General features: G+C 40.9%; 1 protein-coding gene across 8 annotated transcripts in view; it reads right to left on the reverse strand.

The window, feature by feature from the left end:
* LOC125455677 (tandem C2 domains nuclear protein) overlaps nt 1-20771 on the reverse strand; it is a 67928-nt gene extending 47157 nt beyond the window's left edge. Inside the window, exons 1-6 of one of the 8 annotated variants that reach the window (XM_048537974.2) lie at nt 20204-20768; nt 13082-13167; nt 7280-7313; nt 5393-5496; nt 3331-3465; nt 614-805 (exon numbers count right to left, since the gene is read on the reverse strand). In XM_048537974.2, coding sequence (XP_048393931.1) covers nt 614-805; nt 3331-3465; nt 5393-5426 — 361 coding nt within the window. In that variant the 5' untranslated portion in view covers nt 5427-5496; nt 7280-7313; nt 13082-13167; nt 20204-20768. Of the gene's footprint in view, nt 1-613; nt 806-3330; nt 3466-5392; nt 5497-5627; nt 5646-5991; nt 6010-7279; nt 7314-13081; nt 13168-20071; nt 20178-20203 lie in introns of those variants that run through there. The other 7 variants (XM_048537975.2, XM_048537976.2, XM_059649044.1 and 4 more) reach the window with 7 other exon arrangements.
* Nucleotides 20772-21232: the final 461 nt, after the last annotated feature.

Below are 21232 nucleotides of genomic sequence, written 5' to 3' on the forward strand. Positions count from 1 at the left end.
GTGAAAATGTAGTAAAAACAGAGACCTTGAATATTTTTAGTCAGATTCTTGATAAGGAAGGGGGTGTATGCTTATCAGGGGCTAGCTGGGAATGTGAAATAATCAGATTGGCCATGATATTATTGAGTAGTGGAGGAGGTCTGAGGGCCAAGTTGCATACTCCTGCTTCTACTGCATACATTTGCATGTTTCTATTTAAACGTATCCATGTTCTCATCTCTCCATATCTCGGTACTTTCCTCCAAAACTATCACCAGTCCACTCAGAACTCTCAATTTTCCTCCTGGCCTTTCCCCTGCCCTTTGCCTGACCTGAGATGGCCTTGCTTTTTGGGCATCCAGGCCTCAGACTCTGAAATTCCATCCATTAATCCCTCCAAATCTTCACCCAACTTTCTAAATATCTCAGCTGGGTTTGTGTTCAGCTTTCTCTCCTTACACTGAATGAAATGGCTCGGGTCATTCTTCTCAGTTGCACAAAGCAAATGCAAATTCCTGTGTTTGCCATGACTATGATCAGCATAAAGATTACAGTCAGAGCTCAAGTGGAACATCCTCAATAATTAAACAAACAATGCAAATAATCAGAGTAATGTTTATCATGACGGTATTACCTGGCACAGTGTCTTCATAGGTCCAGTTGAAACCTGGTTGTATATAAGTTGGTTTTAAATTTGGTACCACAAAGTGAACCTCCCTACCATCAGGAGGTAGTTTGGACAGCAAAACGTCCTCAGTAAATCTGATCTTCTTCTGGCCAGAACTGGGATCTAGTTTAGAAGGTGGACTTGCAGCCTCCCTAGGAACTGAAAAGATTTTAACTTTGTTTGATTTTTTGTAATAATTCTTGTTCATTTTCAACCTTCTTAATGTTTGAGCCATTTGTTTATCTACTTTTACCAAAGCTCTAAGAACACTTAATGAACAAAGCAACAAGCAGCAATTCACTTCTTGATTATTCAGTGAACCATTTTTTTAAAACAAAAGTTGTCAGTCAAAAATCTCTCTAGTCTCACAGCATGAGCTCGACAAATTTTTAACTCTGAGCGCTCATTTCATGATGCCAACAGCCTCCTATAGGCCCTTGAGTATTCACTCTTCTACTCATTAGTTTAAAATATGTGTCAACCCAGAGGAAAGTCATCATGGTCATTTTAACTGTGCATCAGCTTGGACAGGGCTAAAATTGGAATTTTAAGTCCGTAATTCATTACATTGCTGTTGCTGTACATATCAAGTGATTACCTGGGGAGCAGGAAATCTAACGTTTCGGGTCTGAACCGTTCTTCGGAAAATACATCTTCTGAAGAAGGGTCCAGACCCGAAACATCAGCATTCCTGCTCCTCTGATGCTGCCTGGCCTGCTGTGTTTCTCCAGCACCACACCTTGCTTTCTCTGACTACAGCCTCGGCAGTTCCTACTATCTCAAGTGATTATCTATTTTCTAAGATTACAAATTTCTATCAGGGTTGATGGAATCCTAAACAAGTGCTTTAGAAGTTGCAGCTAGGTCAGTCCAGAAAACAGTTTTCCAAATGCTACAAATGGTCAAATGTCAAATACAGCTTTATTCTGATATTCAACATCAAGCATGGCCTTTTACACCTTCATTTACAATAGTCCCCATTCTTATTATTCAAGTACTCAATTGTTTATTTTTAACAACGATGTTTGTATTTCTGGAGCATTTAACAGAAAGCAATGCTTAATTATTCAAAGTGTGGTTTCTTGAAAACGAAAATGGAATATTATCCATTTACCTGATGAGGTAAACTTTAGTTTATGGGGGCTAAATGCTACAATTCAACAATATTCCTAGATTGGTATTGGATTCACATGGAGTCTTTCAAAGTTGAGTTGTAAGCAGAAGAATGTAACACAGTGTCAAAGTAGTATTCTACGATCTGGTCAATAAAACACTGGACTAATAGTGCAACTAATGGTGTGTACGATTAGGCTGAAATTGGATCTGCCTAATGAATTTGACTGATTCGTACAACCGGTCATGCACGCAAATCACAGGTTGCAAATCTACCACAATCATGGGAACATAGGAATTGGGAGCAGGAGTAAGCAATTCAGCCCTTCAAGCCCATGATGATAAAATGCTAAAGTGGACGGATAAAATGGATGTTGAACTTGTGGGACAGTCTCAAACAAGAGGTCAAAGATATAAAAAGTGAGAGGAGGAGAAACTACTGTCAGAGGGTTGATGAGACCACGTTTAACATTCTCCATTTAACATGATCATAGCTGATCTGATTCATGTCTCAACTCTACTGTCCTGTCTGCTTTCAATAGCCCTTTAACCCATTTTCCATCAGAAACATATCTTATTTCTTTCTTTAATCTGTTGATTGATCTGCCTCCACGGCACTCTGAGGCAGTGAGTCCCACAGATTCACAACCTCTGACAGTAGTTTCTCCTCCTCTCACTTTATATCTTTGACCTCTTGTTCAAGACTGTCCCACAAGATGTGTTCAACATCTACTTTATCAATCCCCTTTAGCATTTTATGTGCCTGTATCAGGTTCCCCCCTCATTCTTCTGAACTCCAGAGAGGACAAGGCCAAGCTATTCAACCTTCCTTGTGTGACAGCCCTTTCATCAACCTGATGAACCTCCTCTGAACTGACTGCAGTGCCGCCACATCCTTCCTCAAGTTAGGAGACCAAAACTGGAAACCAAAGTCCGGGTGTGGTCTCATCAATGCCTTGTATAAATGTAACAACACTTCTTTACCTTTACAATTCAGTCCTTTTGTAATAAATGCCAGGACTCCATTTGCCTTTTTTATTATATGCTGCACCTGCATGCCCACTTTCTGCAGTACATACACAAAGACGCCCAGATCCCTCTGCACTGACACACTTTGAATCTACTGCTCATTTAAATAATTATTTACACTTTTATTTGTCCAGCAAGAATGGACAACCTTGTGCTTATCCACATTAAACTCCATTTGCTAGCTTCTGGCCCATTCTTCCAGCATTATCAATACCCATCTGTAAATTCTTGATTTCTTCATCAGAGCTGCATTCCAAACTATTTTAGGATGATCAACAAATTTTTCTACATTACACTCAATCCCTGCCTACAGGTCATTTATATAGTGTGTAAATAGTTGAGGTTGGAGATATGAACCCTGTGGCACCCCACTAATTACAGTTCACCATCCAGAGAAGGACCAGTTATCCCAACCAATGTCAGTCAGCCAATCCTTTACCCAAGCCAATACTCTACCCTTAACCCACCGGGATCTAAATTTCTGGATCAGCATATTGTAACCACAAAATGAAGTTTAAAGTGAAGAGGAAAAATAAGTCTACCTTTACTTTTGCTGTCATCTCCTTCATTATCCTTTGAAAATGATTTGCAGCAGCTCTTTAGAAAGTCTGCTGTGAGCCCCAGTACGACACTAAGCAACAATCCAATGAAAACTGGAATAAGCAACCAAAGCGATGCTGAAAGAGATTGGGGGATGTTGAGGTTTAACAGAAATGCAGTGCAAGCTATGAGCGTGCATTTTCTCAATGTAGGTTTCCAAACAGAGTAATATTAGCAAGTCTATGGAGAAACAGCAATGAGGAAGCAACTATAGGAATTGGAGTCAATTAAGTAGCTCTTTCAAGGAGTCAACACAGGCATGAAGAATGTGGGTTAACTGTCTGTCTCAAGTTAGTGTTTCCGTGGATTGGATGATGGATAAGCAGTGTAGTGGGAATCTACTTATCTTTTATTTTCTGAAGACACGAAGCCTTTAGTTCAGGTGAAACATCCAAGGACATTATCCATCGATATTCAAAGTGAACTTTCAACTTAAGTATCAATGGAAAGGAAGTATAGTAGGGTACATAAAATGATCATTCTGATTTTATTAGTGGTACACAATGCCAGAATTAAACATTATGCAGAAGGATCAGAATAGATGAGCTGAGAAATATCCAATGGCTTTTTTCAAGTGGATAAATATATTGTTCTGAACAATGAAATGGATAACATCAGGTATGTACACCATCAATAAATGATACTTTGAAATTTCTAATTAGCAAATGAATTAGAAATCCAAACAAGATTTTGCTTGGGTAGTCATCAGAGAAGCAAATCAAATGCTAAGACACACAATTGGTAGTTAATTGAAAATTAATACTAGTTGGTTTCATATCAGTCATCAGTGAATATGCTCTTCCAATATTGTGAAACAATTTTGGCATATACTTCTGAGAGTTAGGGATAAGTAGGGACGGGGTGATGAAACAAAGGGAGAAATCTGCCCCTCCCCCCTCAGAGATAAGTAAATTATTTAACAGTCCAGGATGGGGAGAAAGAATGGCATTGGTGGGTTAATAGCCATTTCCACATTTTATGTTGTTATAATTGCTGTAAGGAACTAGAACATTGTGCTCTTATTCAAATAGAATTCTTGATGGAACAAAATATAGACAACTGGAGTTCTGATATCAACTCTCCTAACATCAATGAAATAGAGAGGAACATGCTGCACTAGGCAAGGAATAATAAGTGATCACCAATTTCCTTAAAATGAAAAGGGTCATAAGATCAGCAAGTGACGGATTCTGCTTTTTAATTAATTACAGAAAGTCTGATATTCAACCTTTCCAACTCTGTGGAATTTGCAATGGTATTAACTCATGGGCTGTTATCATCAAGTCATGTGTACCACATGGAGACTGACCAGCTAATGATTGAAAAAAAACTTGATATGGAGGGTGGTGTAATAACAGTGCACACTTATAAAGCAAATCCATAGGTATATAGATTTGTAATTGTTGTCAATGCAAGAATATTAAGAATATTAAATACTTAATAGAAATATAGTAGTCTATTAAAAAAGTATTTCTGACTGCTTACAGCCACTTTTTCCATTTATACGTGATTATAAATGTACTTCAGTATTAATCAGCATTTCGTGCAAATATAAAGTAAAAGTAAAGCCTTAGTCCCAAAGGACCACAAGGTTGCTCTCTCATTAGAGAGAGAGAGACAGAGACAAAGACAGAGACAGAGAGACAACGAGACAACTGGTGGAGTTTTACCTGAGGGTTACCACACCAAGCTGAGAGGTTGAGAAGGTGGGACATTTGATGTTCAAGTTATCTAATTCTGATATCTGCTTTATAAATAAGTTTAATTTTAATGTCTCAAGAATGAAAATGATACAAGTGCTGAATTTTGTAACTGAGATTATAAAATACAAGAAAAATTATAAATGGTCACAAAGCACTTCATAAGGCACATAGCAACGTGGTTATTACAGGTTATTCTACAGCAGTGCAAAAAGTGAGACACTGATCTGTTAACAAAGATTTCCCTTATTAAAACTGTACTCCTAAATGTTTGCAGAGTCCAGTTTTGATATCAGGCACTTACCCGGTGAAGGTGTAACCAACTGTAGACCAGCCATTCTCCCATTTACTCAGACTTTTTGGAATTATTTTTAAAGTCAAGAGTGGTCTCTACATATCACAAGATACCTGTAGAAATAAAAGCACTGTGTCTAAAAATTAAGGAATAGTTTTGAAAGGCATTGAATATTATATTAGAAAGCCAGAAGAGTAATGTAATCCAATAATTAAAATACAATTGTAAAATATAATAAATGTACATTGTCCAAACTGGAACAGATACCACAGGGGCTAGGTATGAGCTTTTGCCCTGTTTACCAAACAAAAAATTGTTGTGCCCTATTCATATTAAATCAAATTTAGTTGAAGTCAGTGCTACTTATTTCTAGAGTTAAAACTGAGGTAAAGTATCCATTAGAAATTTGCACTTAAAAAGTTCCCTCCAGTCTAATGGTATCAGCTTCACTCAATTGGTATTCATTGTTGGTAGCAGTTCTGAAGAAGCGTCACATCAGACTTGAAATATTAAAACTGTTTCACTCCCCTGCTACATTGCTCCAGCACATTGTGTTTAATTTCAGATTTCCAGAATCTGCAGTAGTTTGCTTTCGTTACAGGAGCTACCTTTGTTGCTTTGCAAGATTTAAGTTCCTTGCCATGCTGGAATCAATCTAGGTTGGAACTCCAATACAATACTGAGTGTAATTCACGGTCAATAGTTTTGCTGTTTAAGTTAGATTTTGAAATGGTGAGATAACAGTTCAGTTTAAGTAGCTGTTAAAATCTGAATACATTATTCAAAAAGAAAAAAATTCTCCCTATCTGCAGGCTACAGTTCTCCCTAAAGCAACACTATCGAAAATCAAGAACAAATAACAATGCTTCTTATTTATCTTTCTGTATTTTCACCAAGTGACTGCCATATTTGGTCTGTGCAACATTATTATGCTACAAAGCATGACTGAAGTGGGGTTGGTGGCGTAGAGCCAGAAGTAAGACATTGATTGATATCTTCACGGGTGGTGGGTTGTCCCACTATGACTTCCTCATAGAGTAGGTTTCAATGCAATGAAATTTGACAGGTTCCACTAAAGGCAGCAAGTTAATTGCCTAAATTAGCACTGAAGCAGTGAGCATAATACTCTACCCGCAAATATGTTTCCTTAAATTAGAGGAAAGAAGGAAATGGTGATGAATGCGACACCTCACTCAGTTTTAGATTAAAGGTGCTGATCCCATCATGCTTCAAATCCCTCATACCATTCCCTCAAAACCCCTCTATGTACAAATTGGATTTATATTGTGCCTTTAATATAGCCAGTATCTGGAAACATTAAAAAAATGGACCTGTGTGCAATGAAAAAAAAGTACTTAATTATGTGTGACACACATTGATGTCGAGAAACAAGAATATGAATTCTCTTCTAATCAACAGGTAACCAGTGGTAGGTAAGTAGAACATTCTTCTCTTCACAAGGTGATTGGAAGAGCCTTGCTGCGGCAAAACAGACTCTGGGATCAGTTTATAAAATAACAAAGTGTGAAGCTGGATGAACACAGCAGGCCAAGCAGCATCTCAAGAGCACAAAAGCTCTCTGATGAAGGGTCTAGACCTGAAATGTCAGCTTTTGTGCTCCTAAGATGCTGCTTGGCCTGCTGTATTCATCCAGCAACACACTTTGTTATCTTGGGTTCTCCAGCATCTGCAGTTCCCATTATCACTGATCAGGTTATAGTCTACATATATGACATATAGCTACCAAGTAACGCGAAGACAGATAAAGACAGGTTAATGCTTCTACTTTGTCTATATTATTACCATTAGCAGAATTTTAGAATGATTATAGATATAAAGTTTTATATGCCTTCAATTAAATATACAATTTAGATATCATCCACAGCTGTTACTTACACAGCATTTGTACATGTTGTTGATAGATCTTTAACTGAAACATAAAGACATAAACACAAGATGTCAACTTCTCATAAAATGAGGACACAAAGTGATTCTTGCTTCCGTGTTTCATGTAAACATAATTTTCCTCTTAACCCCATTTTACAAAGGTCAGAAAATCATTTTGACTTTTGACTAGAGAAAACTCTTACAAGAAATCATGTAATTGAAGTTAAATGAGTCAATCAGCTACCGAGGGAGATAGCAGGAACTGCAGATGCTGGAGAATCTGAGATAACAAGGTGCAGAGCTGAAAATGAAGAAGGTTCTAGGTCCAAAACATCAGCCTTCCTGCTCTTCTGATGTTGCTTGGCCTGCTGTGTTCATCCAGCGCTACACCTTTTTACCCAGGGAGATGGTTGCTGAACAGTTACAAAGCTACAAAGCATGAGGGTGGGGGGAGGTGGGAAGGCAAGTAGTAAGACCTTGATTTACATCTTCATTGGGTGTTGGATTGTCGCATTATCACTTTGAGGTAGAGTAGATTTCAACTGAATGGATTTTGGCAAGTTCATGTTTATGACAGATAAATAGATTGTCATGGGCTACTTGTAGGTTGCATTAAGAAGAAATGAAGTCATCCTAGCTGAAGGGCTTTTTTAAAATTTTATAAGTCTTCAGGCTATGACAGCTTAGTTTGTAACGAATTTCAGTCTGCAAGATTTTATAGAAATCTCGAAGTTGTCAGAACTGAAAACAAATCTTCTGGTGTCACAGCTTGGAAAAAAAATCTTAAAATAAAAATCTTAAATAGTCCAGGAGAAGGACTAAAAAGAATTATTTAAGTAAGAAATCAAAGAGTTACAATAGCATTAATATTTAACTGGGATTGAGTGCCTGTAAAACACATTGCTGAGAAAGGGGCTGAAACTTTCCTTTTGCTGTTTATTTCAAGATCTTTCTATATTGTCATATATATCATATAATTCCCTCCCACTACTTTGTATAATAAACTAGTGTTCAATACTACAAGAACAACGTCATGTGAATATGATCAGTGACGAACAACTATAGTAACTGCAAAAAATGTATGATCTATCAAAAGTGGTTTCAAGGACAACTGACTTATCCAGTATTCCTAGTAAGTGGGATCATAAGAGATAATGGGAACTGCAGATGCTGGAGAATCCAAGATAATAAAGTGTGAAGCTGGATGAACACAGCAGGCTAAGCAGCATCTCAGGAGCACAAAAGCTGACGTTTCGGGCCTAGAGCCTTCATCAGAGAGGGGGATGGGGTGAGGGTTCTGGAATAAATAGGGAGAGAGGGGGAGGCGGACCGAAGATGGAGAGAAAAGAAGATAGGTGGAGAGGAGAGTATAGGTGGGGAGGTAGGGAGGGGATAGGTCAGTCCAGGGAAGATGGACAGGTCAAGGAGGTGGGATGAGGTTAGTAGGTGAGAGATGGAGGTGCGGCTTGGGGTGGGAGGGAGGGATGGTGAGAGGAAGAACAGGTTAGGGAGGCAGAGACAGGTTGGGCTGGTTTTGGGATGCAGTGGGGGGAGGGGATGAGCTGGGCTGGTTGTGTGATGCAGTGGGGGGAGGGGAGGAACTGGGCTGGTTGTGTGATGCAGTGGGGGAAGGGGAGATTTTGAAGCTGGTGAAGTCCACATTGATACCATTGGGCTGCAGGGTTCCCAAGCGGAATATGAGTTGCTGTTCCTGCAACCTTCGGGTGGCATCATTGTGGCACTACAGGAGGCCCATGATGGACCCTCAACAACTTCTCTTTCGATTCGTCCCACTTCCTACAGACAAAGGGGGTAGCCGTGGGCACCCGCATGGGCCCAAGCTATGCCTGCCTCTTTGTAGGTTACATGGAACAATCCCTCTTCCGCACCTACACAGGCCGCAAACCCCACCAATTCCTCCGTTACATTGATGCCTGTATCAGCGCCGCCTCTTGTTCCCCAGAGGAGCTCGAACAGTTCATCCACTTCACCAACACCTTCCACCCCAACCTCAAGTTCACCTGGGCCATCTCCAACACATCCCTCACCTTCCTGGACCTCTCAGTCTCCATCTCAGCTAACCAGCTAGAAACTGATGTCCATTTCAAGCCCACTGACTCCCATAGCTACCTAGAATACACCTCCTCCCACCCACCCTCCTGCAAAAATTCCATCCCCTATTCCCAATTCCTCCGCCTCTGCCGCATCTGCTCCCAGGATGAGGCATTCCACCTCCGCACATCCCAGATATCCAAGTTCTTCAAGGACCGCAACTTTCCCCCCACCGTGGTCAAGAACGCGTGTCTCCCACATTTCCCGCAACACATCCCTCACACCCCACCCCCGCCACAACCGCCCCAAGAGGATCCCCCTCGTTCTCACACACCACCCCACCAACCTCCGGATACAACGCATCATCCACCGACACTTCCGCCATCTACAATCCGACCCCACCACCAAAAACATTTTTCCATCCCCACCCTTGTCTGCCTTCCGGTAGACCACTCTCTCCGTGACTCCCTTGTTCGCTCCACACTCCCCTCCAACCCCACCACACCCGGCACCTTCCCCTGCAACCGCAGGAAGTGCTACACTTGCCCCCACACCTCCTCCCTCACCCCCATCCCAGGCCCCAAGATGACTTTCCATATTAAGCAGAGGTTCACCTGCACATCTGCCAATGTGGCATAGTGTATCCATTGTACCCAGTGTGGCTTTCTCTACATTGGGGAAACCAAGCGGAGGCCTGGGGACCGCTTTGCAGAACACCTCCGCTCGGTTCGCAATAAACAACTGCACCTCCCAGTCGCGAACCGTTTTCATTCCCCCTCCCATTCTTTAGACGACATGTCTATCATGGGCCTCCTGCAGTGCCACAATGATGCCACTCGAAGGTTGCAGGAACAGCAACTCATATTCTGCTCGGGAATCCTGCAGCCCAATGGTATCAATGTGGACTTCACCAGCTTCAAAGTCTCCCCTACCACCACCACATCCCAAAGCCAGCCCAGTTCTTTCCTTCCCCCCACTGCATCCCAAAACCAGCCCAGCCTGTCTCTGCCTCCCTAACCTGTTCTTCCTCTCACCCATCCCTTCCTCCCACCTCAAGCCGCACCTCCATTTCCTACCTACTAAACTCCTTGACCTGTCCGTCTTCCCTGGACTGACCTATGCCCTCCCTACCTCCCCACCTATACACTCCTCTCCACCTATCTTCTTTTCTCTCCATCTTTGGCCTGCCTCCCCCTCTCTCCCTATTTATTCCAGAACCCTCTCCCCATCCCCCTCTCTGATGAAGGGTCTAGGCCCGAAACATCAGCTTTTGTGCTCCTGAGATGCTGCTTGGCCTGCTGTGTCCATCCAGCTCCACACTTTATTAAGTGGGATCAGAAAACCATTTATATCTGGCTTTATATCAAAGATAGATCTTTAATGTGCTGAACAATTAATGTTTTAACAGAGATTTCTTAAGCTGGCAAGTATTAAAACTAAAAATAATTGAGAAAAGTAACAAATGAAAAATAATTTGGTAGTGCAGATGTAATTGAATATTACAGTTGTAGGAAGTAGGAGCATTTCATGGATTCTTGGAGTTACTTCTTAAAATGAGAATCCTGTCTCTGGGTTTTATTTCCACTTTAAGCTTTCACAATGCTTGTGATTTTTGTTAGGGTTTTAAATTTGAGAATGTTTTTTATTAAATAAAACCAGTTTTTCCTGCTAATGACAGAAATACTTGTTTAAAGTTTTGCACAGATGGAGAGGCTCATAGCAAAAATGGTATGGGAGGCTCAAATCCAGAGGTCCTGTTCCCTAAACCGGGTCGCTATCATGTTTGCAGGGTGTGGGTTGAAGTATGCAGGTTGAATGGTAGCAGGTCATAACTTATACATAGCTTATAGAGGCAACTAGGCATGTAAAGTACCGCCTTCAGTAAGATTTTAATGGTAGGGTTCTCAAAATATGACTTGTGCACTTCAGACGTAGTGGGAGAAGTTCTAAACTTACCAGGTTCTTTGGAGAGGCATGGTATCCTTTTGGAAATAGTACCTAGATATTTTTGGAAGAGATTTATAACCTCTGAGAGAGGTAAGATGTCCTTTTTGGATTAATAAAAGTCGACATGAATATATGTTAAAGAGTGGATAAACTTATTGGAAACGCCCAATTCATTGGATCTGATAAGACAGCTTTCAAAGGCGCCATAAGGGCATTCGAGTATCCTGTCGTGCTATTTCACTCTATCTTCTGACAAATGTCTGAAGGCTATCATTACAGTATTAGTGCTGATTTCACAGCCTGTCAACATGTCACTCAGCTGCTTATCAGTTCATGGGCAGCTCCAAATGCTGAAAAGTTTTTGAAGTGCGGCTACAAACGCAAATGCTAATTTTAATCAGGGATTAAACATTTCAAGGAAGATAAACGGTCTGAATGAATTTTTCTTTGAGAGTGCTTTTTTTGGAATAGTGAAGTTATTAATAGGTGTTTACAAAATGTATCTACCACACAGTAATTTGATTTGATTTATTGTTGTAACATATACCCAAGTACAGTGAAAAATGTTGTTTTGTGAGCCCTACAGGCAAATCATAACACACAAGGACATACAGATCGTAGGGTGCTATGAGAGAGTGAGGCTGCACAGGAGGTGCACAAAAGCAAGATCAACATTAGTCTAATAACAGCAAGGAAGCGGTTCTTGAATCTGTTCATACATTGGCTTAAGCTTCTGTATCATCTGCCTGATGGAAGAGGTTGGAAGAGACTATTCCCGGGTTGGGAGGAGTCGATGATGAATTTGCCAACCTTTCTGCAGCAATGAGAAATGTGAACGGAGTTGATGGATGGGAGGTTGGCTTGTGTGATGGTCCAGGCTGTGTACACAACTTAATGCAGTTTGTTACAGTCCTGAGCAGAGCAGTTGCTGTACCAAGTCGTTATGCAATCATATTACTGCCATCTCCCATGTGAGTACTCACTTGTGTGGAACTTGGTTTGTGTACATTGGCTGCCGTGTTTTCTACATCACAACAGTGACTTCACTTCCGAAACACTTCAGTAGCTGTAGAGGTATCACAATGTGGAGCTGGTGGAGCACAGCAGGCCAGGCAGAAGAGTAGCAGAAGAAGGGTCCTGACCTGAAACATCAACATTCCTGCCTCTCTGATGCTGCCTGGCCTGATGTGTTCCTCCAGCTCCATACTGCTTTATCTCTGACTGCAGCATTGGCAGTTCTTACTATCTCTGAATTAGCTATAATGGGCTTGGGATATCTGGAGGTCATTAAATATATCACACGTTCCGAATTTCTTGTGCAAGGCTAAATGGTATTTTTGTGCAATTGCTCAGTCTACTATTGTAGGGAGTGGAGCTTCATCTACTTTCTTTTTCTTTATTCATTCAAGGGTCTCGGCCAGTCAGCATTTATTGCCCATCCCTAATTGCTTAGAGGGCAGTTCAGAGTCAGCCACATTGCTGTGGGTTTGGACTCACATGTAGGCCAGAACAGGGAAGGATGGCAGTTTCCTTCCCTAATGGACATGAGTGAACCAGTTGGGTTTTTCCCGACAATTGACAATAGATTTACGGTCATCATTAGACTCTTAATTCCAGATATTTATTGAATTCAAATTACACCATCTGCCATGGTGGGATTCAAACCTGGGTCCACAGATTAACAGTCCAGCAGTAATATCACTAGGCCATTCCCTCAATTCCACCATTTACTTCTACATATGTCACTTTTCTCTAATTACCTCTAACCTTTCCCACTACAGCAATAAAAGGAGATAAATTCAACTATTATACCTAAGATATAGCATTTTTGTGGGGCTGAGACTTCATTCGATATACTTTTCCAATTATGTTTCCAGTTTGAGAGTCTCGTGAATGCTCTAAATAAGTAAAAAAAAGTAAACTGTGATTGTTACAAATCAGAAATACAAAGATGCTAAATATAAACAGTGGGGCAATCAACAAAAGGCTTAAAGCTTCTGATGTATAAGTTTCAGGATAACAGTTCAGTTCAAGAGCATCATTCTTTCCGTTCACTGAGTTGGATAATTTAATATGTAAATTCCCCAAAATTAAAAGCTGCTTCCTATCTGATTTCCTGTGCAGTGAATGGGAGAGATCCAGGAATAGATCACTCGCAGGATCAGGCAGCGACCAAAGAAATGTCAGCAACATCTCTGACGTACACAAGATTTTTGACTGGAGATGGGGTCATTGCTAATGTGTAAACACCAGTTTAGAGGTTGCTGATTGAACATTCCTGGTTTAACTGTGCACAGATCATATGCTTAGGTTGCAACATGGGAACAAGGATGTTTTCAGCAGAATGAACCAAATGCTAATTAATTACTTAGGATTTACAATGTCGAAACAAGCCTTTGTTTCAACACCTCTATGCTTCTACTTATGCTTCACACGTGTCTCCTCCACTGTTGCTTCCACTCGTCCTATGAATATATTACTACTTCTTTCCCTCTCCTGTGTTTATCTAACTTTTCCCTACTCAGAGTCCTAGAGTAATACAGCATGGAAACAGGCCCCTTGACCCAAACTAGTCCATGCTGACCATCGTGCCAACTCAGCCAGTAATAATTGCCTGCATTTGGTCCATATTCCTCTAAACCCTTCTCATCCACCTATCTATTCTGCAAAGCTGTTGCAATAATTTGCCACCCTTCAATCCACATCCATCTTTCCAGGATATCCATGTTTGAATGCCTCCAGTCAGGTTTCTTCCACTGTCATAGCACTTCACAAAGTCACAAGCAAATCTTATATCACTGATGAAAGTAATCTATCCATTCTTAATCTAACATTTTTCACTAGCAACCAACTGAATGAGATTGCTCTCATCTGGCTCTATTCTTATTCATCAAATTATAGCTACTTAAAAAGGCTTCTCTTGCTTCTCAACAGGGTTACTTCCAGTGTCCTGCAGGGGCTGTCCTTTGACTACTCCTATTTTCTAACTGATATGCTGCCTTTCAAGGACGTCAACCAATGGTACTTAGTTTTAGTTAACAAAGTGTGTTGCTGGCTGAACACAGCAGGCCAAGCAGCATCCCAGGAGCACAAAAGCTGATGTTTCAGGCCTCGACCCTTCAGAGAGTACTTAGTTTTACTGTTCACATCCACATTTACCACACTCAGCTTGACTACATTTCCATCTCTCTCAACTCAGAATCCCTGCAGCAAAGAAAGAGGCTATTCAGCTCATTGAGTCTGTGCCAACGCTCCAATCAGCATCCAACCCAGACTGACACCATTCCCATGCTTACCACTTACCTTGCACACGATGGGTTATTTAGCATGGCCAATCAACCTAACGTGCACATCTTTGTACTGTGGGTGAAAACTGGAGCACCCAGGTGAAATTAATGCAGACAAGGGGAGAATGTGCAAACTCCGTGTAGACAATCATCTGAGGCTGAAAAAGAATCCAGGTCCCTAGTGCCAAGATGTAGCAGTGCTAACCACCGAGCTACCATGTCACTCCAAATCCTCCACTGTTGCTAAACTGAGAGACTATTTACCTGGCACTGAGTACCGGATGTGTAGAAATTTCCTCCAATTAAATAGAGGGAAGACTACAGTCATGTCTCTGGCCCCCACTCCAAATCTCTACCTACTCTAAACTTCTTCCTGGCAATGATCAGAGGCAAAACCAAATGATTCACAATGTCTGTGTTGCACCTGACTCTGAGGTGGGTTTCTGACCACATAGTTCCTCCATCAGTAAGACAATTTATTTCCTTCCCATAAACATCATCCCACTGCTGCTATTCAAACCATCACTCATGTTTTTGTTTCCTCTCAACTTGACCAATCCTATGCACCTGGTCCTGGCTGATCTTTCACATTCCACTTTTCTTTTAACTTGACATCATCAGATCTGTACTGATTATATTCTTACTCACATCGAGTTTTATTCACGAATCAGCCCTGTGCTCACTTGTCAGCACTGGCTTCCAGCCAAGCAACTCCTACAGTTTAAAATTCTCATCCTTCTCTTTGAATTCCTCCCTAGCCTCACCTCTCCCTAATCTCCTGGTGGTCTCCTGAATTCCCTTAACTCTGAAATATCTGCACTTACTCCATTCTGGCCTCTTGGTGCAGCAATTAAATGAGGAGCACCCAGTGGTGGTGTGTGCTTTCAGCTGCCTGGGCACTACCACCCAGAATTTCTTGACTAAAGCTCAGTACTGTCTGCCTCATTTTCTTCCTTTAAGGTTCTCCTTTAAACCTACTCGATTGTTCAAGCAAAATGCAAAGAAACATGCCCTAACAGTATCTTACATTGATTAGTGTATAATTTTACTTTATAGTGAACGTAAGAAATTCCTTGGGATATGGGTTGCTCATTAATTTAAGTTGTTGGCGTTTAAGAATCTAGACCATTCACCTCAGTTGTGCCACGTTCCATATTCCGACCAATCTCTAATTATAAACGCTTCTCTTGAATTCCTTCAGGACTATCTTAGATTTACGATTTTTGGATTTCCACACAACTGGAAATATCTTTTCCGCGCTTAACCTACCCTACCCTTCATAAATTTTAAGTCAGCTCCCGAGCTTCTCATATCAACAGACAAATACAGCCTCTTCCATCTTTATTTATAGTTATAAGATCTCTGTTCTGGAAAAATCCCTCCAATTTTGTTTTGCATCTTTTCCAGTGTTCCTATATAAAAGAGGAGTAGACTTGATTCATTGATTATATTATTCAAAAGTATCAATATTGTTTTGATCAAAAACAAAGACAGAGACATGGAATCTAGACACAATCCTCATCACTGAATTATTTAAAATGCATTTGAGGTACAGACTCAGTATGAATACATTTTACAGTGAGCCTCCACCTGCTCTAAGGAGAACAGTCAGGAATTTACAGGTATTTCTGCTGATTCACTGCCTGTGACATTTATGTTCTGTGACAGTCATTTTTCCCAACCTCAACAGTCCTTGAGAAATTGGTGCACGGTTACTTTCTTGAACTTGGTGTGTATCAACTGCCTGGTTTATTAAGCCATTTGAGAGGGATGTAGGATCAACCAAGCTGTCGTGCATTTACAGCCACATTTAGATCAAACCACTTCCTTTCCTAACAGGCAATAGTGAACTAATTGAAGTTCTGAGACAATATTTTAGCTACAATTACTGATACCTGCTTTGTAATACCAGATTTATTTAATGAATTGAATTTTTCAACTGCTATGACAGAATTTGATTTTGCAAGTTCTACTCCGCACTACTCATTCAGCAGCATAATGAGCAATGATTGTGCTGCTGTATTCATAAGACTGTCAGGCCATATATCCTTGGAGCAGCCAGGTGAACAGAAAATTTTATTCCTGACAACACAATTGTAACTCAGAGTCAAAGGGTGTCTCCTAACTTTCAAATTAACAATGGCCACGATTTGTGTGATGATTAAACATAGATTCAGAGTATTTTGGTCAGCCTCTGATGGTATCGTTCACCATGACACAATGTTAAGTTTGTCAGGAATGTGAAGGAGGGTGTGGAGTTAGCAGTGAAAAAAAATTACACTTACATAGAATTTTTATGTTCTCAGGAGTCTCCAATTTTTTTAAAGCCTTCTAATTTCTGTAGAAGTGTGGTCATTGTAATAGAAATATAGACCAATTTGCACACAGGAAGTTTCCAACTCAAGGTAAATAAAATGTTATCACTAAAAACAGATGATCAAAGTGTGTAGCTGGATGAACACAGCAGGCCAAGGAGCGTCTTAGGAGCATAAAAGCTGACGTTTCGGGCCTAGGACCTAAGGTCTAGGCCTGAAATGTCAGCTTTTGTGCTCCTAAGATGCTGCTTGGCCTGCTGTGTTCATCCAGCTGAACACTTTGTTACCTCGGATTCTCCAGCATCTGCAGTTCCCATTATATCTGTTTTTAGTGACATTGCTTGAGGAGTAAATATTGGCAAGGTCACTAGGGCCTCTTTCAGCCTTTGAATAGTACCATGCAAACTTCCAAATTTTTCCAAGACAGCACATGAGGCTTTGGTATAATGTCTCATCTAAAATATAGGTTGTTAGTGTAGGCATTGACCTAGTGGTATTATTGCTAGGCTATTAATCCATATCCCTCCTAAACTCTCCTATTCATGTACCTATCCAAATGTCTTTTAAAAGTCATAATCTACAATTACCAAGAAAGAAATATAGGAGGAAATAATGACTTGATTCAGATAGAAAAAAGAAACTGGAAGGGAAAAATTAGAATAATTTTAAATTTAAAAGCATCTTCCAGAACTAATTTACGACTTGTAGGAATGAACTTTTAGCTGCTTCAATTATTCTAAGTCAGTATTTAATGCCACAGCAAGAACTGAAATCTCATCGTTAAAAGGAGTGTTTACACCATTGGATAATAGGTTTACATTTCTGCAATAAGTTTAGTTTGTTTTCATGGCAAGCATGTGATACTTTCTTGCAATTCGCAAGGAAGCGTACGTGAATTTGTGACTGTAAACTTAATGGTGCAAATTGTCCAGCAATTTACCGCATTTTGCCAATCACTGAGTAACTCTTGCTTATCATGAATTCCAAATATTAATAAAAACACACTTAACTCATTACTATTTTCCCAGCAGAAGTATGTTTATTCAATATCATGCTCTCCACTATTAGATCCTAATGGCAGTCTTTTTCTTGAATTTTCTGCCTGCATTCAGCTGTAACCCAATTTGCTGTGAGCTCCACCATGGGTAAGGTGAGTAAGTTGGTCTCAAATCAACTCCAGCCAGAACAGTGGTCGAATCCCATGCTGTTGGCACCAGTGTGATTCATGCCAGGCATCCAGCCAACTAAGGCAACCACAACCCCTCCACCCCATCCCCAGCCCAGGATTCCAGAATATTCTGTCAGTGCATTGTCAACTCCAAAGTGCCATCACACAAAAATACATATTTTATGATAGGCAATAGCCTAGGGATATTATTGCTAGACTATTAATCCAGAGACCCATGTAATGTTAGGGGAACCTGGGTTCAAATCCCACCAGGCAGATGGTGGAATTTGAATTTAATAATAATCTGTAAATAGAAGTTAATGAGGACTGTGAAATCATTGCCAGTTCATTGGTGGAAGCAGTGAAAGCAGGCCATTCAGCCCATTGAATTTACACCACCCCTAGGAACAGCACTGCATCCAGGCCCACACCAGCACCCACCCCTCGACATGCCTGTAAACCTGCATTTACCTTGAATAATCCACCTAATCTGCACATCTTTTGACTATGGCAGAAAACCAGTGCGCTTGGAGAACATGAAAACTTCCCGAGGGTGGAATCAAACCCAGGTCCCGGGTGCTGTGAGGCAGCAGTGCTAACCACTATGCCATCATGCTGCCCCTTTTACGACCCAGGAAAAAAAAACTCATCTGGTTCACTAATGTCCTTTAAGGAAGGAAAATGTCATTCTTACCTGGACTGGCCTGCATGCGACTCCAGACCCTCAGCAAAGTAGCTGACTCTCAACTGCCCTCTGGGCAATTAGGGATGGAATTAAATGCTGTTTAATCAATTTTTTAAAAAATACTACACGTCCTCTTTGGCTTTTGGAGAAATTGTTCAAAGTGGATTTACCTGTCACAAATCTCTTTAACTCAGTAATGCAGTAACTCACTGATAGGTGAAGAGAGGAGAGAAGGCTCTAACATTGTACAGAGTACATTGTAACATTGTACATTGTACATTCTGATCACAGACAAAAGATAGAATGAAAGATCAGACAGCTCTTGTGGTACTGTGGGAATGTTCTTATATCTGAGCCAGGAGACCTGAGCTGAAGCCCCACTCACTCCAGAGGAGGCTAACACCATTCCAAAACAGGTTGATTGGAAAAATATTATGAGTAAGAGGTTGTTGAGTTTAAGAAATAATATTTACCATGGTGCAGTCTTTTCTATCATTCATATAATCTCTAATTGCCACACTCTGCTTCATATAATACCTTTTCTCATCTTTTTCTCTGGTCGTATCTCCCCAACCCAATTCCAAAGTCTTCTCATAACTTAACTCTGACCATGCCATCTAGGAGAGCTTCCACTGACCCCTATTCAATGCCAAATACCTCCCTACAGCACCAGCAAATCGATTCACCCAGTTGAAAAGTGAGTGGTCAACATGGTCGGTGCTAATCTTAAAGAACCTCTTCTTTGTCTAACTGAAGGGAATGAATCTTGGCAATGAACTGGTGATATCTCCCAGATAATATGGTATTTCAAATGGAAGTAAACCAGTTACAAGTAGAAGATGTGAATCTCCTCTGTAAAGATCCCTGCCCCTTAATGGAGAGATGAAACACAACCGGGCTGTTAATTTAAGAAAGAAAACATGTCTAAGCACATGCTGGAAACAGAAGGTGTGCTTACAGCACTTTGTAAATCGTTCAAGTACCAATGCTATGCAAATCCAGGTCTGCGTGAAACACACCACTGATGTGACATGGCTAAAATCTTAACCACTTACCCTCTCAAAAGCAGTAACTCAGTTTGTATGCATTTCTAACTGTGTGACAATGGAGTTTCTCCCCAACTAATCCACCAGGCAGAGCTACCCATGCTTGCAAGTTATTTGGTGGCAGTTAACAGCTGGATGAGATTGTTCACCATTTCTCTGGTGTATTCGGTGCTACCGTGCCACCCAAAGTAATGAAACTTATTTCAATAAACCACACAATTCTTGGTGGTATTTAAAGCACAATTGAAGTTGAATGTCAAGTTGAGCCTTCTATTGTTCAGATTACTCTTCCCTTACTCACCTGATCCTGTGACATTTTTTAAGCAGTATACCCGCCTCATTTACATCCAAAGCTCACTAACGAAGGTATTTTGTACAAGACACAGAGAGAGAGAGAGTGGTGTAGAGTCCACAAATAAACTCACGCCTCTACCTCTGGACGCCGATCTCCAGGTTAGTCCTAGAATTCCTCACGTAGCCACGGAGCTCAGTTCAACTCCCTTCTCAAGGATCCTATCACAGTCGGCACCACAAACAGAGGTGGAAACTGGCTCAACTTTAAATTGCTACTGGCCTCTTCTTAAAATTAAATCACAAAGGAATTGTTTTGAGCAGGGTGCATCTTTTTGCTGTTGTTGCTCCTAAAGTCGGAGGTTAAAATTGGGCTTCGGCTGTTCGTTTCAATTATGTCCAGCCCAGCGGACGTCCGGATTGACAAGGTGTGAAGTCAGGAGAGAGAGAAGTAAACTTCTCTCGTAAGTTTCGTCCAAGCCAGCTCTTCAGTGCAGTTCCTGGTTTCTTGTCCCTGTCACAGGTTGCCTCTGTTGCTGTTTCCCAGCTGCTGGCTCTGTCACTAACCCCATCTTCCCTCCCCGGAGCTCAGCAACCTGCACTCACGCCCGTAAGCGAACCTCTCGATTTTATCCAGTGCCACGAAAAGGCGTCCGTCGGGTCCTAGCGGTCCTCAACATACTAAAAAGGCACAGATCCATTAACCCACCCAAGACATGTCGCTTGCCTCTGTTACCTCTCGTTATTTACAGGAAAATCAGCCCTAAGGGTTCGTCTAGTGCAGTGATGTGCACTTATCTGTGAGCTAGGAGGCCTGGATGTCCCACTGCTCAGGACGTGTGCCATGACATCTCACAACAGGTTGATTAGAAAATATGGAAAATGTCCTTGCACGTATTATTTCATTTGAGCTATCAAAAATAAACTCACTTTCAAATTGCACAGTTAGCAGCCTTCAGCCACTATCCTTTTTACAGCTGTCTCGAGAGCTTGCATTTTTTTTAGTTTACTAAAATAATTTGAGGTGGAAAACTAGAACTTTAACAATACTTTGATTATTGGTGCTAAATTATTTTTTAGTATATTTTGATAAAGATTTATCAAAAGTTGAATAGTTTCATTTATTATAGGAAGCAGTTGGTCACTTCAACTCGCCTGCACTGATTCACTG

This window comes from Stegostoma tigrinum, chromosome 10 (assembly GCF_030684315.1).
Source record: "Stegostoma tigrinum isolate sSteTig4 chromosome 10, sSteTig4.hap1, whole genome shotgun sequence".
NCBI classification, from domain to species: Eukaryota; Metazoa; Chordata; class Chondrichthyes; order Orectolobiformes; family Stegostomatidae; genus Stegostoma; species Stegostoma tigrinum.